Genomic DNA, 14,631 nt, shown 5'->3' on the forward strand with positions numbered 1-14,631 from the left:
TGCCACACGCCCCCCCCCCCCCCTCCCCCCCCGCCCTCTCAGTGGTCCAGACTGCCTGTGGGCGTGTCCACTCTGGTGCCCGCCCACCAGCATCGCCATGCCAACTCATGCAGCCATGAGTTGAGCCATAACCCCTCTGCGTACCTAAGACCTCTGCCAGCATCCTCATCCAACCCAGAACCCCAAACCAAAGAGCTCCAGTGTCACTGCATCAGCGCAGAGAGAGAGAGAGAGATTCTATTATTTGTATTACTCTCCATAGTCCATGTCAATTGTTGCACTATTAATTGCTAATTCTTTTGATTTAACTACTGCTTTGGCAACATTGTAACACTTACAGTCATGCACATTGAATTGAATAAAAAGAGAGAGAGAGAGAGTGAAAAGGAAGTCAGGAAGAAAGGAATGTAGAGTGAGTGTGTTTGTGAACGAGAGAGGGAGAGGGAGAAAGGTATGGAGAGTGAGTGATGGAGCCGTGAGGAGGAGAGGATTGTGAAGAGGAGAGAGAGTGTACAGTGTACTGTGTTTGTGAGGGAAAGAGAGAATCTGAAAACGTCCCGTTGAACCACAGTGTGGGTTGGATCCGGGCTGGTAACTTTGTATACGTGTGTGAAACGAGCGCTGAGAAGCAGAATAGGAACTGGGTAACCTGGTCTGTGGGAATGGACAGACACAGAGAATAAAAATAGAGAAAGCAGGAATGAAAGGAGAGAGATGGAGAGGAAGACCTGAGGGGGAAGTTGATCTCCTGGGCCTGTGCCCCCCCCCCCTCAGCAGGACGTCTGTGCTGACGGAGCCCGGGCTGTTTTCCGCTCGGCCTGCAGCGACAGCATTATCTGACCGCTATCCGCTACCATGACCTCCGCTTTAAGGTCGTTACCATAGCGATAGGTCCCCCTTACGTGCCCAGTAGTGGTGCAGTCCATCCCAGTGTGACACTCCAAAGCTGTTCCCACAGACAGGAAGCTAGCTGCGGTCTGTGCTCCGGTGTAGGGTTTCCTAGCCGGTTAGCTCGGAAGCAGACAGTGGGTAGAGTGTAGAAGGGGACCAGGATGTGTTAGAATGGTATAATTAACAGAGTCGTGGAGGTGTTTGGGGGGGGTGGGGCGTAGTCACAGGATCTTTGAGATCAATGGCCTGACGCCTGTACAGGATGGAGTCTGTGTCACGTCTGCTGTCCTGTGAGGCGGACATCCTGGTGTCCTGTTCTTCTAGTCTTTGCTTACACGTCTCAGTCATTCTGTACATGCATGTGTTTGTCCGTAACCAGGGTGGGGAACAAGCGTCCGACGTCCTGAGATGTGGCTAAAAGAAGCACACTCTTGTGTTTAGACTCCTCAGGAGGCCTTGATTATGAGAAACCCAAATCACAGTGGTTTTAGTCACCCGCTTAACAGTTGATCTTTGCAAAGAGCTGTGAGGTTTTCTACGGCAGTGTGTTCAGCTGTTTGTGGACACGAGTCCACTTCTTCAGATAGCGGTCCGACAGAACTGGTCCAAATCTGGCTTGGATCTGGCCTGAATTTGGCGGCCAGAGTCCATTACTAGCGGTATCTTCTCTTGTTCTCCTCTCACGGAGGGTGTGTGTGTGTGTGTGTATGTGGTGACATTGGGAGCTGTACAGTGAGATGTACAGCAAGGCATCGTCTGTCATTGCATGTGTTTGCCCCTCATCGGGTCTCTCATCTTCCAGCGTGGTCATTCAGTGGTCATTCAGTATCAGTGCGCCTAACCTTCAGCCTCAGGGCTGTTTGGGTCTTCACACTTCACACACAGTAGCACACAAAGGACAACACATCATCATCATGGGTGGGATTTGGATTTGGGTGGAAAGACAACATAGTCATGCACAGTAGTCACATACATATGTTACAGTTACAGTTCTTTATTTAGAATATACGCATGCACACGCGCACACACACACACACACACACACATACACACAGGCACACACACACACACAGGCACACACACACACATACACACACACACACACATACAGGTCAGTTGTCCATTCTTGCATTCTCATCGTACCCTCTCATATTCATCATGTGACCCTGTTCTGTGCTCATGTTCTGTGTTCCTCCTAAGGTTCCTCCTGGGGAGATGGTGTTCACACACCTCCATATACACACGCCACCACATTCACACACACACACACTTACACACTTTTCACATTGTGTTTGCTCTGACGGGTGCTGTCTGAAGTACCATGCAGTCTCAGATCATCTGAGATTGATTGCAAAACTACAAATCTAAATGAGAATGATTCTCTCATTATTGTAAGCCAGATTAACTGCATCATATCAGCAAAATTAAGGTCGTATGTTGCATTAGTATTTAGCACATTGCATGCTAAATCCAGATCTTAAATTTCTTCCCCATATTTAAGATATTTAAATGTAGTGATCATGCTGTACATTTAAACATCTGGACAGTTGTAAATCAAATATGTGTGTAAGTAATTTACAAAGACTATTCATTATTTACTATTTAGGAATTTAGCAAACAAAATGCTTTTTCCTTCTGTTGTTGTTTACCTAGTGTGTGGTGTTAACAATAGATTTATATATGGTATCTACAATTGGGGTATAGCTTAAAGATTTATATATGGTATCTACAATTGGGGTATAGCTTAAGTACTGCACAGGTTATTCATAATTTAATGACTTTAAAGGGAGAGCAATTTGTTGTTGACTGCAGTTCTTTGTTTAAACTTTCACCTGAATATGTCTGTGTGTGGTGTCTGTGTGTGTGTCTGTGTGTGTGTGTGTGTGTGTGTGTGTGTGTGTGTGTGTGTGTGTTTGTGTGTGTGTTTGTGTGTGTGTTTGTGTGTGTGTGTGTGTGTGTGTGTGTGGTGTCTGTGTATGTGTCTCTGCATGTGTCTCTGCAGGCGCGGGCGGCCAGCGGCATAAAAAGCCTGTTTCACAGAAACCCAAAGCAAGCTTCTCTAGACAGCCATGCTGCTGCGCTGCTCAGCCGTAAGTCGCCGTTCGGGGCGCACCTGTTGCGACGCACCGCCAGCGCCCCCTCCAAGGCCCCGGGGGCCAAGGCCCAGGCCCAGGGCCTCCCTGACCTTTCCACACACCCCACCAAAGACTGCGACCCCAGGGGAGGGGAGCCCGGCAGCCCCCAGCCCAAGCAGGCAGCGGCGGGGACGGCCGAGGGCGACCTCGAAGTGGGAGCAGGAGCCAGCGCGGACGGAGGCACAGCCCCGCACCCCTGGGGGGGCACCAACGGCCAGCTGCACCCAGGCGACGGCAAAGGTAAGAGCCCCGTGCAGATGGTGCTGATGGAGGCGCGGGCGCAAGCCGGCCGGCACCGGGGCGCCTGGAGCGAGCCGCTCAAGCGGACGCACAGGGTCCGGCTGCCCCCGCCGCTGGAAGAGCGGCCCGGCGTCTTCGCCCGCGTCGCGGTCAACGGGTCCGGGCGCGTGGGCGTGGCCTCCAACTGCATCAGGTGCGTGATTGGATCAAAGGAGAGCCCAGAGGCAGAGCGTCGTGGGCAGGAGGGCGCGGGGCCCCTGCCGCCGGAGCGGGCGTTCTCCTTGCGGCAGGAGCGGGTGTGCCGCTCGCCCACGGGCTCACGGCAGGTGCAGCCACAGCCGGGGCCCGTCCCGCAGGCCCTGGCCCAGCCAGAGCTACTGTCGCCGGACAAGCCCAAACTCGAGGCCCAGGCTCTGTCGAGGCCTGGCCCTGTCCCCGTGCCCAGGGCTCGCGATCGGGCCAGGCAGACGCTGGGCACCCCCGGAGCTCACACGGTGGTGGTGGACCCCTATGCCCGCGGGGTGCGCTCCTGCAGCGTCCCTCGTCGCCGCTTCGTGTCCCCCACACCCCCGAAAACCCCCGCGCCCCCTCCCCCCACCATGTACAGCAGCCTGCGCAACCACCTCCCGCCCCCGCCCATATATGGCAGCGGCTGTGAGCTGCAGCGCCCCGTCGCCGTGAGCAACGGCCTGTCCGACAGCGACTCCAGCAGCTACGACAGCCTCAGCAGCCTTGAGCTGCCACCCGAAATCCCCGCATGTCTCCCTGACAACCGTCGGCGGGCCGCTGGGACCCTGCAGCGAGAGATGAATGCCCTCTTTGCTCAGAAGATGGAAGAGATCCGCAGCAAATCCCCCTTGTTCTTTGCCGGTAACCACCCAGCTAGCTAGTCAGATGTAGCTAGCCGACCAGAAGCTAGCAGATCAGTAGCTAGTGGCTCCCCCACATTTGCCGGTGGAATAAAGTAGCACACTTTTCCTGGCAATGTTTGACCTAGCAGCCCAGTATGTAGTCGATATTTTCCCACATTTCCTTCGTTGTCCATCTGTGTCAACCCAATTTGTTGCTCTAGCTAGCAAACCAATAGTTAGCTGATCCTTCCTTGCATGTCCTTTTTCAAGTAGAAATCCTGCTTACTGTGTGTCTTCAGGTAATGTTCCTGGTGGCTATAGCCTGTCCAAAACTGGAAGAAGCTCCAGTCACAGTCATCAGACTGCTGTTTTCTGTTCCTCTCCCAAACCACCGCTATGAATGTTAATGCTGATTATATTCTCTTTGCTAGCAATTCACCCATATAGCTGTTAGCACATAGCACGTGTTCTGAGGTTGGTTTTGTTTTTGACCTGGTTGTAATGCACACCAGCTGTGGATGGGCCCCCATGCTTTGTATTTATATAACTGGCGGCACTAAATCATATTATTCCCTTTGGCTCTGGCCTTCTACACAGGGGGAGTGGTTTTGTAAATGTCTTCTTGATGCTGAACATTCCCGGCCTGCATTCACATGCAGTAAAAACAGTAGAAGATCTAGTATCAAAGTCTCAACACTGTTTGTCTGTGGACGACCAGGGCCGTGTTCAGGAGAGAAGCTAAATCAGAAACGGTTCTAGCCCCAGATCTCTGCCAGAGCAGAACCAAGTCTGAGATGGGATGGAATAATCTAAACTCTTTTTCTGAGGAGTGCGAATTCCCTGGACACATTACTAGCATCATTATTAGCATCCCCCTAGGATGGGAGATAACTAATACCACAAACCACATTCACATATTTTCACATATTTTCACATAGATTTTATTATATCAAGAAGCATCTTGGTTAATCGGTCAGTTCTGGTCAGACATTTGTCTAGAAAACACACACAATTGAGCTACCACAAGGGTGAGCAATACTGTGGATCATAATGAGATTTACCGTACACACATTCACTAAATGAATCATTCTCTATGCAACATACTTTAATCATTCCCTATACAGCACACTTAAATCATTCCTAATGCAACACACTTTAATCATTCCCTATACAGCACACTTAAATCTTTCCCTTACACAAGGGGAAAGCAACCTGATCACAAGTTCTCCCACCCCCATCAAGTTAAACCCACCCATTTCTTGCCTTCCCCAAAGAGAGATACGAGTATTGTGTGCATGCGTGTGTGTGTGCGTGTGTGTGTGTGTGTGTGTGTATGTGTGTGCGTGCGTGCGTGCGCATAGTGGGTGCAGGGGACACATTAGCACCCCACACCCCACTAGTCCTAGTCAGTCTGGGGGAATATCACAGGGTATTTGCCTAGAGAGTTCTCGCCCAGGTGCACCACAGCTGGGTTGCATTATTTGGGAAGGTTTAAGGGACTTTCTTTTAAAGGGTGGGTGGGTGGGTTATGCAATCCTCTCCAAAGCGCATCACGAGTCCCCCCACTTTGCACACACACACACACACACACACACACACACACACACACCTTTTTTTCCACCCTGTTTGAGACCCTGTTTACCCATTTGTAGTTATTAAATGGACATACCTCTGACTTCAGCTATTTGAAGTTGACTTGATCTTTAGCTCTACATGCTGTCTCATGCTTTTAGCTCTAGTGATGGTTTCTCATCCTCTCAGCTTTGTGTGATGGTAGTGTGTTAGTATGTGCACTACTGCTCCCTTCTCCTTGGTGTGTGTGTGTGTGTGTGTGTGTGTATGTGTATGGTGTCTACTGTGTGTGTGTGTGTGTGTGTGTGTGTGTGTGTGGTGTCTACTGTGTGTGTGTGTGTGTGTGTGTGTTTACTGCTTTCCTGGTGTGCTAAAATCCTTCTGTTCTGTCCTTTTTGCACGCTCTCTGCCCTCTAGTGCAAAACTGATTGGATGGCCACAGCCAGGTAAAGTCTGTGTGTTTCCGCATGCCCCTGCCCCCTGTGGTGTTCTGCACTGTTCTACACTATTCTGCACTGTTCTGGTTTCTGTTGTTCCGCACTGTTGCATATTGTTCTAGACCCTGCTGTTCTGCATTGCTTCATCCTCATCCGCATCCCTTCACACGGTTCTAAGCTGTGCTCCTATGTTCTGTGCTATTTTCTATTGTTCCGTATTGATATAGTGTGCACTTCAGCAACATGGCACCAGTGGGAGAGGATTAAGGATAATCCCACGGCTGTGATTTGGCTATAGGCACGAGGCTGATATTAATAAATAATTTGACTGGACCCTAACTGTTGTGTAATCTTTAACATGGCTAGCTAAGCATGGCCTCTTTGTTATCAGAAGTGGTCAGCATTAGGTTACCACTGCAAAGCAAGCTGCATATGTTACAGAGGGCTCCGCTGTAATCACCGCTCCCCACCAGACCTGGCATGGATCTCGTCAGAATCTGATCAAGGTCCAGTGCAGAACCGGGCCATATCCCATCCAGATCTTGTCCACATCCAATTAAGATCCAATCCAGATCCAATTAAGATCCAGTCCAGATTTAATTCACATCATATCCATAGTTGGTTTGGATCTGAAGATATCTATAACTGCCCAATTTTGTGCTAACTTTCATGGCCTGACTTGTAGTTGAATTGGGCTCTCTCTCTCTCTTTCTGTCTCTGCTTGTCTAGTCTCCTCTGCTGTGTTGCTCTGGGTTGCGCTCTGCTGTTTGATCTCATATCTCAGGGAGACTCATTTTATCATGCTGGCTTTCCAAACGTCTCACGCCTTATGTTTGTAGCCATAGAGTCTTAAGAAGGATGACTGCACACAAGGGGGAAAGCCTTTCTCGTATAAAAACTTTATTCATCAACATTGTGTTGAGAGCCAGAGATTTGAGCAGGTAGACCCCATCCTTTATTAACCAACTCATCCAGCTCAGGGCCAGACCCAAGCCAGATCAGGGCCAGACTCAAGCCAGATCCGGACTGGCGAAGGGTGGGATACCCTCCCTAGTGTTCATTAGGGTCTTTCTGTATGAGCACTGTCCCATGTGAATATGAGTGTGAAGTTCAAAAATTGCTGCTTTGTATGTGTAAAGGTCAAAGGTGTGTGTGTCGGTGTGTGTGTATGTGTGTGTGTGTGTTTTATTGTTGTTGCCTGCTTTGTTTACCTTTCTGATGTATGGGAATGCATCCCTGCACTAGCTGCTGCCATCCCAGTGTTTGGTTCCCTGTGTTTTGCTGTGGTTGACATTCCAAGGGTTCAAATACTGGGATGTGTTAGCTAAGCATCCAAAAGTTGTGTTGTATTTGTTCTAGTCTTTTCTTAATGACATTTAGATGTAATAACATTCTGTTTTTAGCTTTTTGCCATTTTTAATGTGATATTTCTGGCCCTCTGGCTTGCTTTATTTACTACCACCACTTTAAATTGTTGTTGTGTTTTTGTGTTCTTTATGTTGCAAGTAGTAGTGGTCATTTATATCTGCTTCATATCATTATCTCTGCTTAACTTGATCTTTCTGTCTGTCCCTCTTTCTTTGTCTTTCACTCTGACTCTCCCTCTCTCTTTTCCTCTCTTCTCTCCCTCCTCATAATTCTCTCCCTATCATCTCCCTCAATCTCTCTCTCACTCTCTACCTCCACCTCTCTGTCTGTCTCTCTCTCTCTCTCTCTCTGTCTCGGTCTCTGTCTCTCTCTCTCCAGGCCTACAGCACATCCAGAGGTACTTGTCTCCTCACCCTGCCCTGGAATCCATCTCTGAGGAGCTGAGTGACCGACTGCTCTCCTCCTCCTCCTCCTTCACCTCCTCCTTCTCCTCCTCCTTCACCTCCTCCTTCTCCTCCTCCTTCACCTCCTCCTCCACCTCCGCTCCCTCCCCCGTCTCTCCTCCTCCCCTCACTGACCAAACCTCGACCCCGGGTCCTGCAGCGGACCAGCAGATCACTCACCCTCCCCTTCAGAAGACGCCGCCACTTCCTGCTCCGTCTCCCCCCCATCCCGAGACATCGCCGGGCAGCAGCCAGGGGAGGTCAGAGCCACTGGACACTCCCGTGACCCCCCCACTCCCCAGCGGCAGCATGCAGCCGCCGGCAGCCGCAGAGGATCATGGGGAGGCGGACTCTGAGAGCTCCTCACCCCGCCAGGGGGTCCACGCTCTCCGTGCCCTCTTTGACCGCGACCCCCCTCAGCAGGCCCCAGGCCTGGCACCCCGCGCAAACAAACTCGCACACACGCCCGTCCGGCGCACCAAGAGCGAAGGCCAGGTGCGCCATGGAGCGGCCGCCGCGCCGTCGTCGTCGTCTTTGCCCACGGCCACTCCGGAGGTGGTGATGGACGCGACGATTGGCGACCGCCTGTGGAGCACGCTGGACTACACCAGTCACCGCGACAGCGTCTCCTCCTCGTCCTCCATCTCGTCCAACGACACTGTGATTGACCTCTCCCTGCCTAACCTGGCCTCTCGCTCCCACCGGCCCTCGTCCGGTCCCGCCACCTCCTCCTTCCCACTCCGAGGTCCTCCGCACGCGGGGCCCCCCGCCGCCGCCCACAGGGACACCCCGCGCCCCGTCTCCAAGTCCAAGTCCAACCCCAACCTGCGGCAGGACGAGCTGGACGAGCTGGACGAGCTGAAGCCGCGGCCGCTGTCCAAGGAGCCGCGCTCGTCCCCTGCGCCCGCACTCATGCAGCGTCGACACACCTGGAGCCGTCTCTACATGGAGGGCCTGAAGCAGGCCGCGGTTGCCAAGGCGACGGCCCGCGGCTCTAACCACAAGATCCCCCCGACCCCCCCGCCAAAGCCGGGCGAGCTGGAGGCCAAGTCCAAGAGCCTGGGCGACCTCACGTCGGACGACATCGCCTGCCACTTCGACAGCAAGTACCGCAGCATCAGTCGCAGCTTCCTGTGCCGGCCGCCCCCTCGCGACCAGCGACGCCTTGGCCTCGGTGGCGGTGGCCTGGCCAAGCCCCGCGACGCGCTCACCGAGCAGCTCAAGCGCCTGACCGACGTGGAGCCGCTCACCTCCAGCGACTTCTCCCCGCGGCCGGCCGGCGCGCCGCCGCAGCCCTGGCACGGCTCCCCCGAGGCGGGTGCGGAGGACTGGGAGCAGCCCCCGCCGCTGCGGCGGATGTCGTCGCGGAGCCAGAGCCGCGTGCGCTACATCGCCAACCGCGCCAAGCAGGCTCAGGAGCGCCAGCGGCTGCAGGGCATGCTGGGAAGGCCCGCGGCGGGGGGGGCGTCTGTGGCTGGAGGACCCCTGGAGGAGAGGGGGAACCCTGAGGGGGCCTGCACCGTGGCCCGAAGCCCCTGCTCCAGCCTGGACCTGCTCAGCCAGCTGCCCCCTGCCCCTCTGCCCGAGAACCTCCACAACCAACACAGCCACCAGAACCAAACCCAGAACCAGTTAGGCCCACAGGACAATGGGGTGTTCTTCAGACTCAAGCTCTGAGAAACAGAGAGAGAGAGAGAGAGAGAGAGAGAGAGAGAGAGAGATGCAATCTACTGAACTGAACTGAACTGAATTGGACAGAACTGGACTGGACTATAATCTGGGCAAAAGAAGCACACAATTCTATTATTGTAATACAAATAATATGAATATCATTCTTTTTAAAAAGATATTCTCCAATTCCTTGAAGCAATGAAAAATTGTTGTTTTGTCTTTTTCACTTTGTTTTGTTTATTTGTAATGAATCTGTATATGTTGATGGAGTCTGTTGAGAAATCTTTGTTTTGAAGCACTGAAAATGCTCCTTCCTGCACACACGTGTACCCACCCTGCATTCTAATACTCCATATAGACCCCTTCTCCTCGGATGTTGCAAGATGTGTTTGGTTGAAATGACTGACACCACATACAGTGAAGCAATGGCTATGCTGTCTCGTCTCTAATAATTGCTGTCAAATCACACACTGCTAAGTGCACGCGTTTAGGTTTCTAACAGCCTAGTTAAGTCACTTTGTAGGAAAACAATAACGAAACACAGTTTTTTGTATATTTTAAGAAAATGTTAAGAGCACCACCTGAATCTGTTCTGAGTTTAAGGCACGTTCCATGTGTCTCCTCCTTCCCCTCGATGACTCCTGTGTCTCCTCCTTCCCCTCGATGACTCCTGTGTCTCCTCCTTCCCCTCGATGACTCCTGTGTCTCCTCCTTCCCTTCGATGACTCCTGTGTCTCCTCCTTCCCCTCGATGACTCCTGTGCACCTCGCTGCACTAAATGAAGAGTACGAAGGAGGAGAACCTTCTGGAAAGCGTAGCCGTGCAGTAGGGGGTGTTATGGGCTGGCAAGGCCCTCGTAGCATTGGGAACCCATGGTCTAACACGCTCCTATTTCACTGCTTGTACTTGCTCTGAGACTGTATGTGCTTGCACACACTATGTTGGGTAGTAGATGTCTGTTTTTCTGTTTTGTTTTTGTTTTTAGCAATATTTTCAAAGAATTTATGAATGCATTTAAAACATACTGAGTTATACGGTATTGGGACATTTTTATATAAGGAAAACGGGAATGTCTTTGCTATAAATGCATTGTTTCATGGGATAGCGGTCTTTTTAAAGGAAATTTTATATTCTGTGCAGATGTAACGTAAAAAGAAACAGCCTGGCTTTTTATTTTGGCAAGCTGTTGGTAGCAACGCACGATGGCACCAGGTCACCAGGTCACCTGGCTCTGCATTTTTAACCATTTGGGGATCTTTTTTTATCAAGTCTTGCTGATAGATTGCCCCCTTTTAAACTTGACTGCATGTTTTGTATGCATTCTAATCTACGTTGTGGGTCCGGTTCAAAGGACTCTTCCACTACTTAATGGGTCTGGTTCAAAGGAAACTCTTCCACCTGCATTTGTTGATCAGTGTTGAGATGCTGAAGGCCTGTGTCTTGGATTGGCCACAGAAGTTTGATCTCCCTTTTTTATTCTCATCTTTTGTTTATTTTTGTTTATTATTATTTTATTATTATTATCATTATTATTATTATTTAGATATTAATTGACTGTAAGACTATGGAGAGCTGTGTGAAAGCAGTGTTGTCGGATCCTACTGTGTGGTCTGACACCGTCATGACCGATGTCACACCAGAGATTGTTAGGGATGATATTTAAGTAAAAGCAAAAGTAATTAGAAATGAAATACATCTGTGTCTTTCTTTCATTGTGTGTGTGTGTGTGTGTGCTCGGGCATTGTTGCGGGTGTGAATGAGTGTGTGTGCATGGGTGAGACAAACTTGTACTTCATGGTATTCGTAAACCTGATTTATCCTAACAGATCACCATAGACATGTTTTGTGTGTGTGTGTATGTGTTTGTGTTTGTGTGTGTGTGTGTGTGTGTGTGTATTTCATGAGTAAGTAAGTAAGAGTGCTGTAGTTTATGGTGTTTGAAAACCTGATCTACCCTAACAGATCACAAGAAAAGATGAGGAGTAAGATAAAAAGGCCTCATCCAGTTGTGTTTGTGTGTGTGTGTGTGTGTGTGAGAGAGACAAGATAGTTGGGTTTATTTTCGTCCAGATGTGTGTGTGTGTGTGTGTGTGTGTTTACACTAGTCTCCATGCCCACCTCGCTGGCCTAAGTTGAAAGGCCTCCTGTTGGGGAGAGATGTAGCTGCCCAAAAAGCGTGCACGCTTTGAGACATCCAATTAAATGACATCCAAAGAAGCCCCATTAAGCAGCTTAAAGCACGCACTCTTTCTGTAAGCACAACACAACGCAGCACTTTCCTCCAGCGAGTTTCTCACGCGAGGCTGTAGCTGTCTCCGTCTCCATCTCTGCACCCGTTTGCTTATTTCCTCCCTCATGTCCAGCAGACTCATCATTAACGCCCCCCCAGCGCGGCCACAAATAAAGCTCCGACTTGTTCATCTTAACTAATGACTGACACGAGCAACAAAGGCCTGGGCATGCCTAAGTTGGCCGTTGCCGTGGCGATGGCCGTCGGAGTGCGGCGGGCGCTGCCAGGTCCTTCCGCCCCGGGCTGCGCGCCCCCTCTGGTCCGAACATGCCCCTGTGAGTGACAGAGATTGTGCGGCGGAGTCACTCGCACAAAAGGTCATCTCATTGGGATTCCGCCGGAGCACCGGCAGTGGCTTCTGTCGATGGATCGCTCAGCCCGACGCTGTCTTCCAAGGCCCCCCGCCACCCCCCATACCCCCTCCATACTTGAGGCCAGTCTGGCCACTTTTAGTCCAGACGCTGTTGCCACGGGATTTGGAAAAAACACACTCCAGAGATCCTGGCATCGAGTCTGATCTTTGGACCCCACTTTGCAAAATTAAGATCTTTTTTTTTTTTTTTTTTTTTCAAAAAATAAGCAAATAAATGCATGTTGTATTCAGATGCATTCAAACAGAACGCCCTCACACATGAACTGTCTGGGACGCTTGCAGCATATTTTGGGTGCACCTCAACACAAGTTGCCGTTATTCCAAGCTGTTAATTAAGCTGTACAGTAAACAAGAGCAGCTCAACTGAGTGTGTCAAACAGTATTGGTATCAGTGAGTAAATTATGTTTGAATCATTTGGGGATAACAGTTTTGAAATCATTGGTGTAAACAGTATTTGAAACAGAATATGAACCACCAGCGTTTGATATCACATGCATCGCTTGTATAAAGTGATTTTCAGGGAACATGAGCTTGAATTCAGTTATTTGACAGATGTCAGATATTGCATCATTTTTCAGATTCAGATTTTAGATTTATTGTTGCTTTCCTCGTCTCTTTCTCTTTGTCGAGAGTACAATGCATCTTGTGACTGAAATCCATAGACTGTATGTTCTATACCAGCGGTCCCCAACCACCGGGCCGCAGGACATTCCTAACCGGGCCGTAGCCTACGACATGAGTTTAAAAAAAAAATGCATGCAAACTAAACTAAATTTAATTCGCAATAATGTCACGTTTTTACATGGCATAGGCCTATATGCAGTTGTTTGATTGCACGCATGTTTGCATTTTGCATGGTCTATTTTTCTTACGTCTGTCTGTCCCGCCTTCAACACTTTTGCATATTGCCTTCAGCGCTGCGCAGCCTCAGGTCAGCTCACTTCACTTGATCAGTTCTTGGCGAACGGTAGTGTCACACGAAGTTAGCTAAACTGCTAGAATGAGCAACAAAAAGCAAGCATCTTTAGCAGGTCACTGGCCAGAGTGTTTGAGTTGCGAGAGCAGAAAAAAAGTCACCGTTAGCTGCACATTTTAGTGATGAGGACTGGGTGTCAAAACTCGCTTACCTGTGTGACATATTCGGGTTGCTTAATGACCTCAACCTGTCACTCCAGGGGAGAATGACGACTGTCTTTAAACTGGCAGATAAAGTCGCTGCATTTAAAGCCAAGCTTGATTTGTAGGGACGACGAGTGGACCGGGGTGTATTTGATATGTTCCAAAAAGTAGTGGGGGTTTTGGGAGAGACTGAGGCAGGGCCCTTTCTCTCGCAGCTGGTGCGCGATCACCTTGTTGCGCTCTCAAATGAGTTTGAGCGTTACTTCCCATCCTTCAAAGATTCACGGCAAACCAATGAGTGGGTCCGCAACCCATTTGTCAATATCCCGAATAGTCCTAACTTGTCAGCGCAGGAGGAAGAGCAGTTGATCGAAATTGCAAATGACGGTGGTCTTAAGAGTGTGTATAAGGAAACCTCTCTGGCGGGTTTTTGGATGAAAAGCCAAAGCAGAATATCCCGAGATAGCCGTAAAAGCGCTGAAAACGTTTCCCACCACGTATGTATGCGAGGCCGGGTTTTCGGCAATGACTGCAACTAGACAAATTGAGCAATCGACTGGATATTTCAAACACACTGAGGGTGTCACTCTGATTATATTCGTAATGCACGTTTAGTTCCCGTGTTTTGTTCCCATATTTTGTTAAGCATGTTCACACTTAAAGATGTAGCTTCAAGTTGTTCAATATTCATAGTTCATATTGTTCAATTTTCACTTCTTCAAGTTCACGTTTTTCACAAGAGATCGTTACCTTCACTGTTCATACATAACTGGAGCTAGTTCTTTTCAAGTAATGCATGCACAACACATATGGAACATGGAACCCCCCCGCCGGTCCGTGAAAAAAAAATAGGAATCAAACCGGTCCATGGTACATAAAAGGTTGGGGACCCCTGTTCTATACAGTCTATGCTGAAATCAGTCACTCTTACCTCACCCTCACTCCTCCCCTTTCCTCCTCCCCTCTCCACACCTCTCCTCCTCTCCTCTCCTCCACTCCTCCCCTCTCCTCTTCCCCTCTCCTCTCCTCTCCTCTCCACACCTCTCCTCCTCCCCTCTCCTCTTCACTCTCCTCTCCTCCTTTCTTCTGCCCTGCCCTTGGCTCCTTTTCTCCTCTCCTCCTCTTCACTCCTTTTCTCCTCTTATCTGCACTCCTCACCTCTCCTCCCCTCCCCTCACTCCTTCTCTGTAATGCCCTAAGGATTGGTCATGCGCTTCCCTCCGCAAAGCTTCCAGAATCT

At 50.1% G+C, this 14,631-nt stretch overlaps 1 protein-coding gene across 8 annotated transcripts in view; it reads left to right on the top strand.

Annotated features, from left to right (window-relative positions):
* plch2a (phospholipase C, eta 2a) overlaps nt 1-11,295 on the top strand; it is a 214,111-nt gene extending 202,816 nt beyond the window's left edge. For all 8 annotated transcript variants that reach the window (XM_042097752.1, XM_042097756.1, XM_042097753.1 and 5 more), the window contains 2 exons: nt 2,894-3,266; nt 7,873-11,295. In XM_042097752.1, coding sequence (XP_041953686.1) covers nt 2,894-3,266; nt 7,873-9,614 — 2,115 coding nt within the window. In that variant the 3' untranslated portion in view covers nt 9,615-11,295. The remainder of the gene's footprint in view (nt 1-2,893; nt 3,267-7,872) is intronic.
* Nucleotides 11,296-14,631: the final 3,336 nt, after the last annotated feature.

The sequence above is a fragment of the Alosa sapidissima genome, chromosome 7, assembly GCF_018492685.1.
Source record: "Alosa sapidissima isolate fAloSap1 chromosome 7, fAloSap1.pri, whole genome shotgun sequence".
Taxonomy (NCBI): domain Eukaryota; kingdom Metazoa; phylum Chordata; class Actinopteri; order Clupeiformes; family Clupeidae; genus Alosa; species Alosa sapidissima.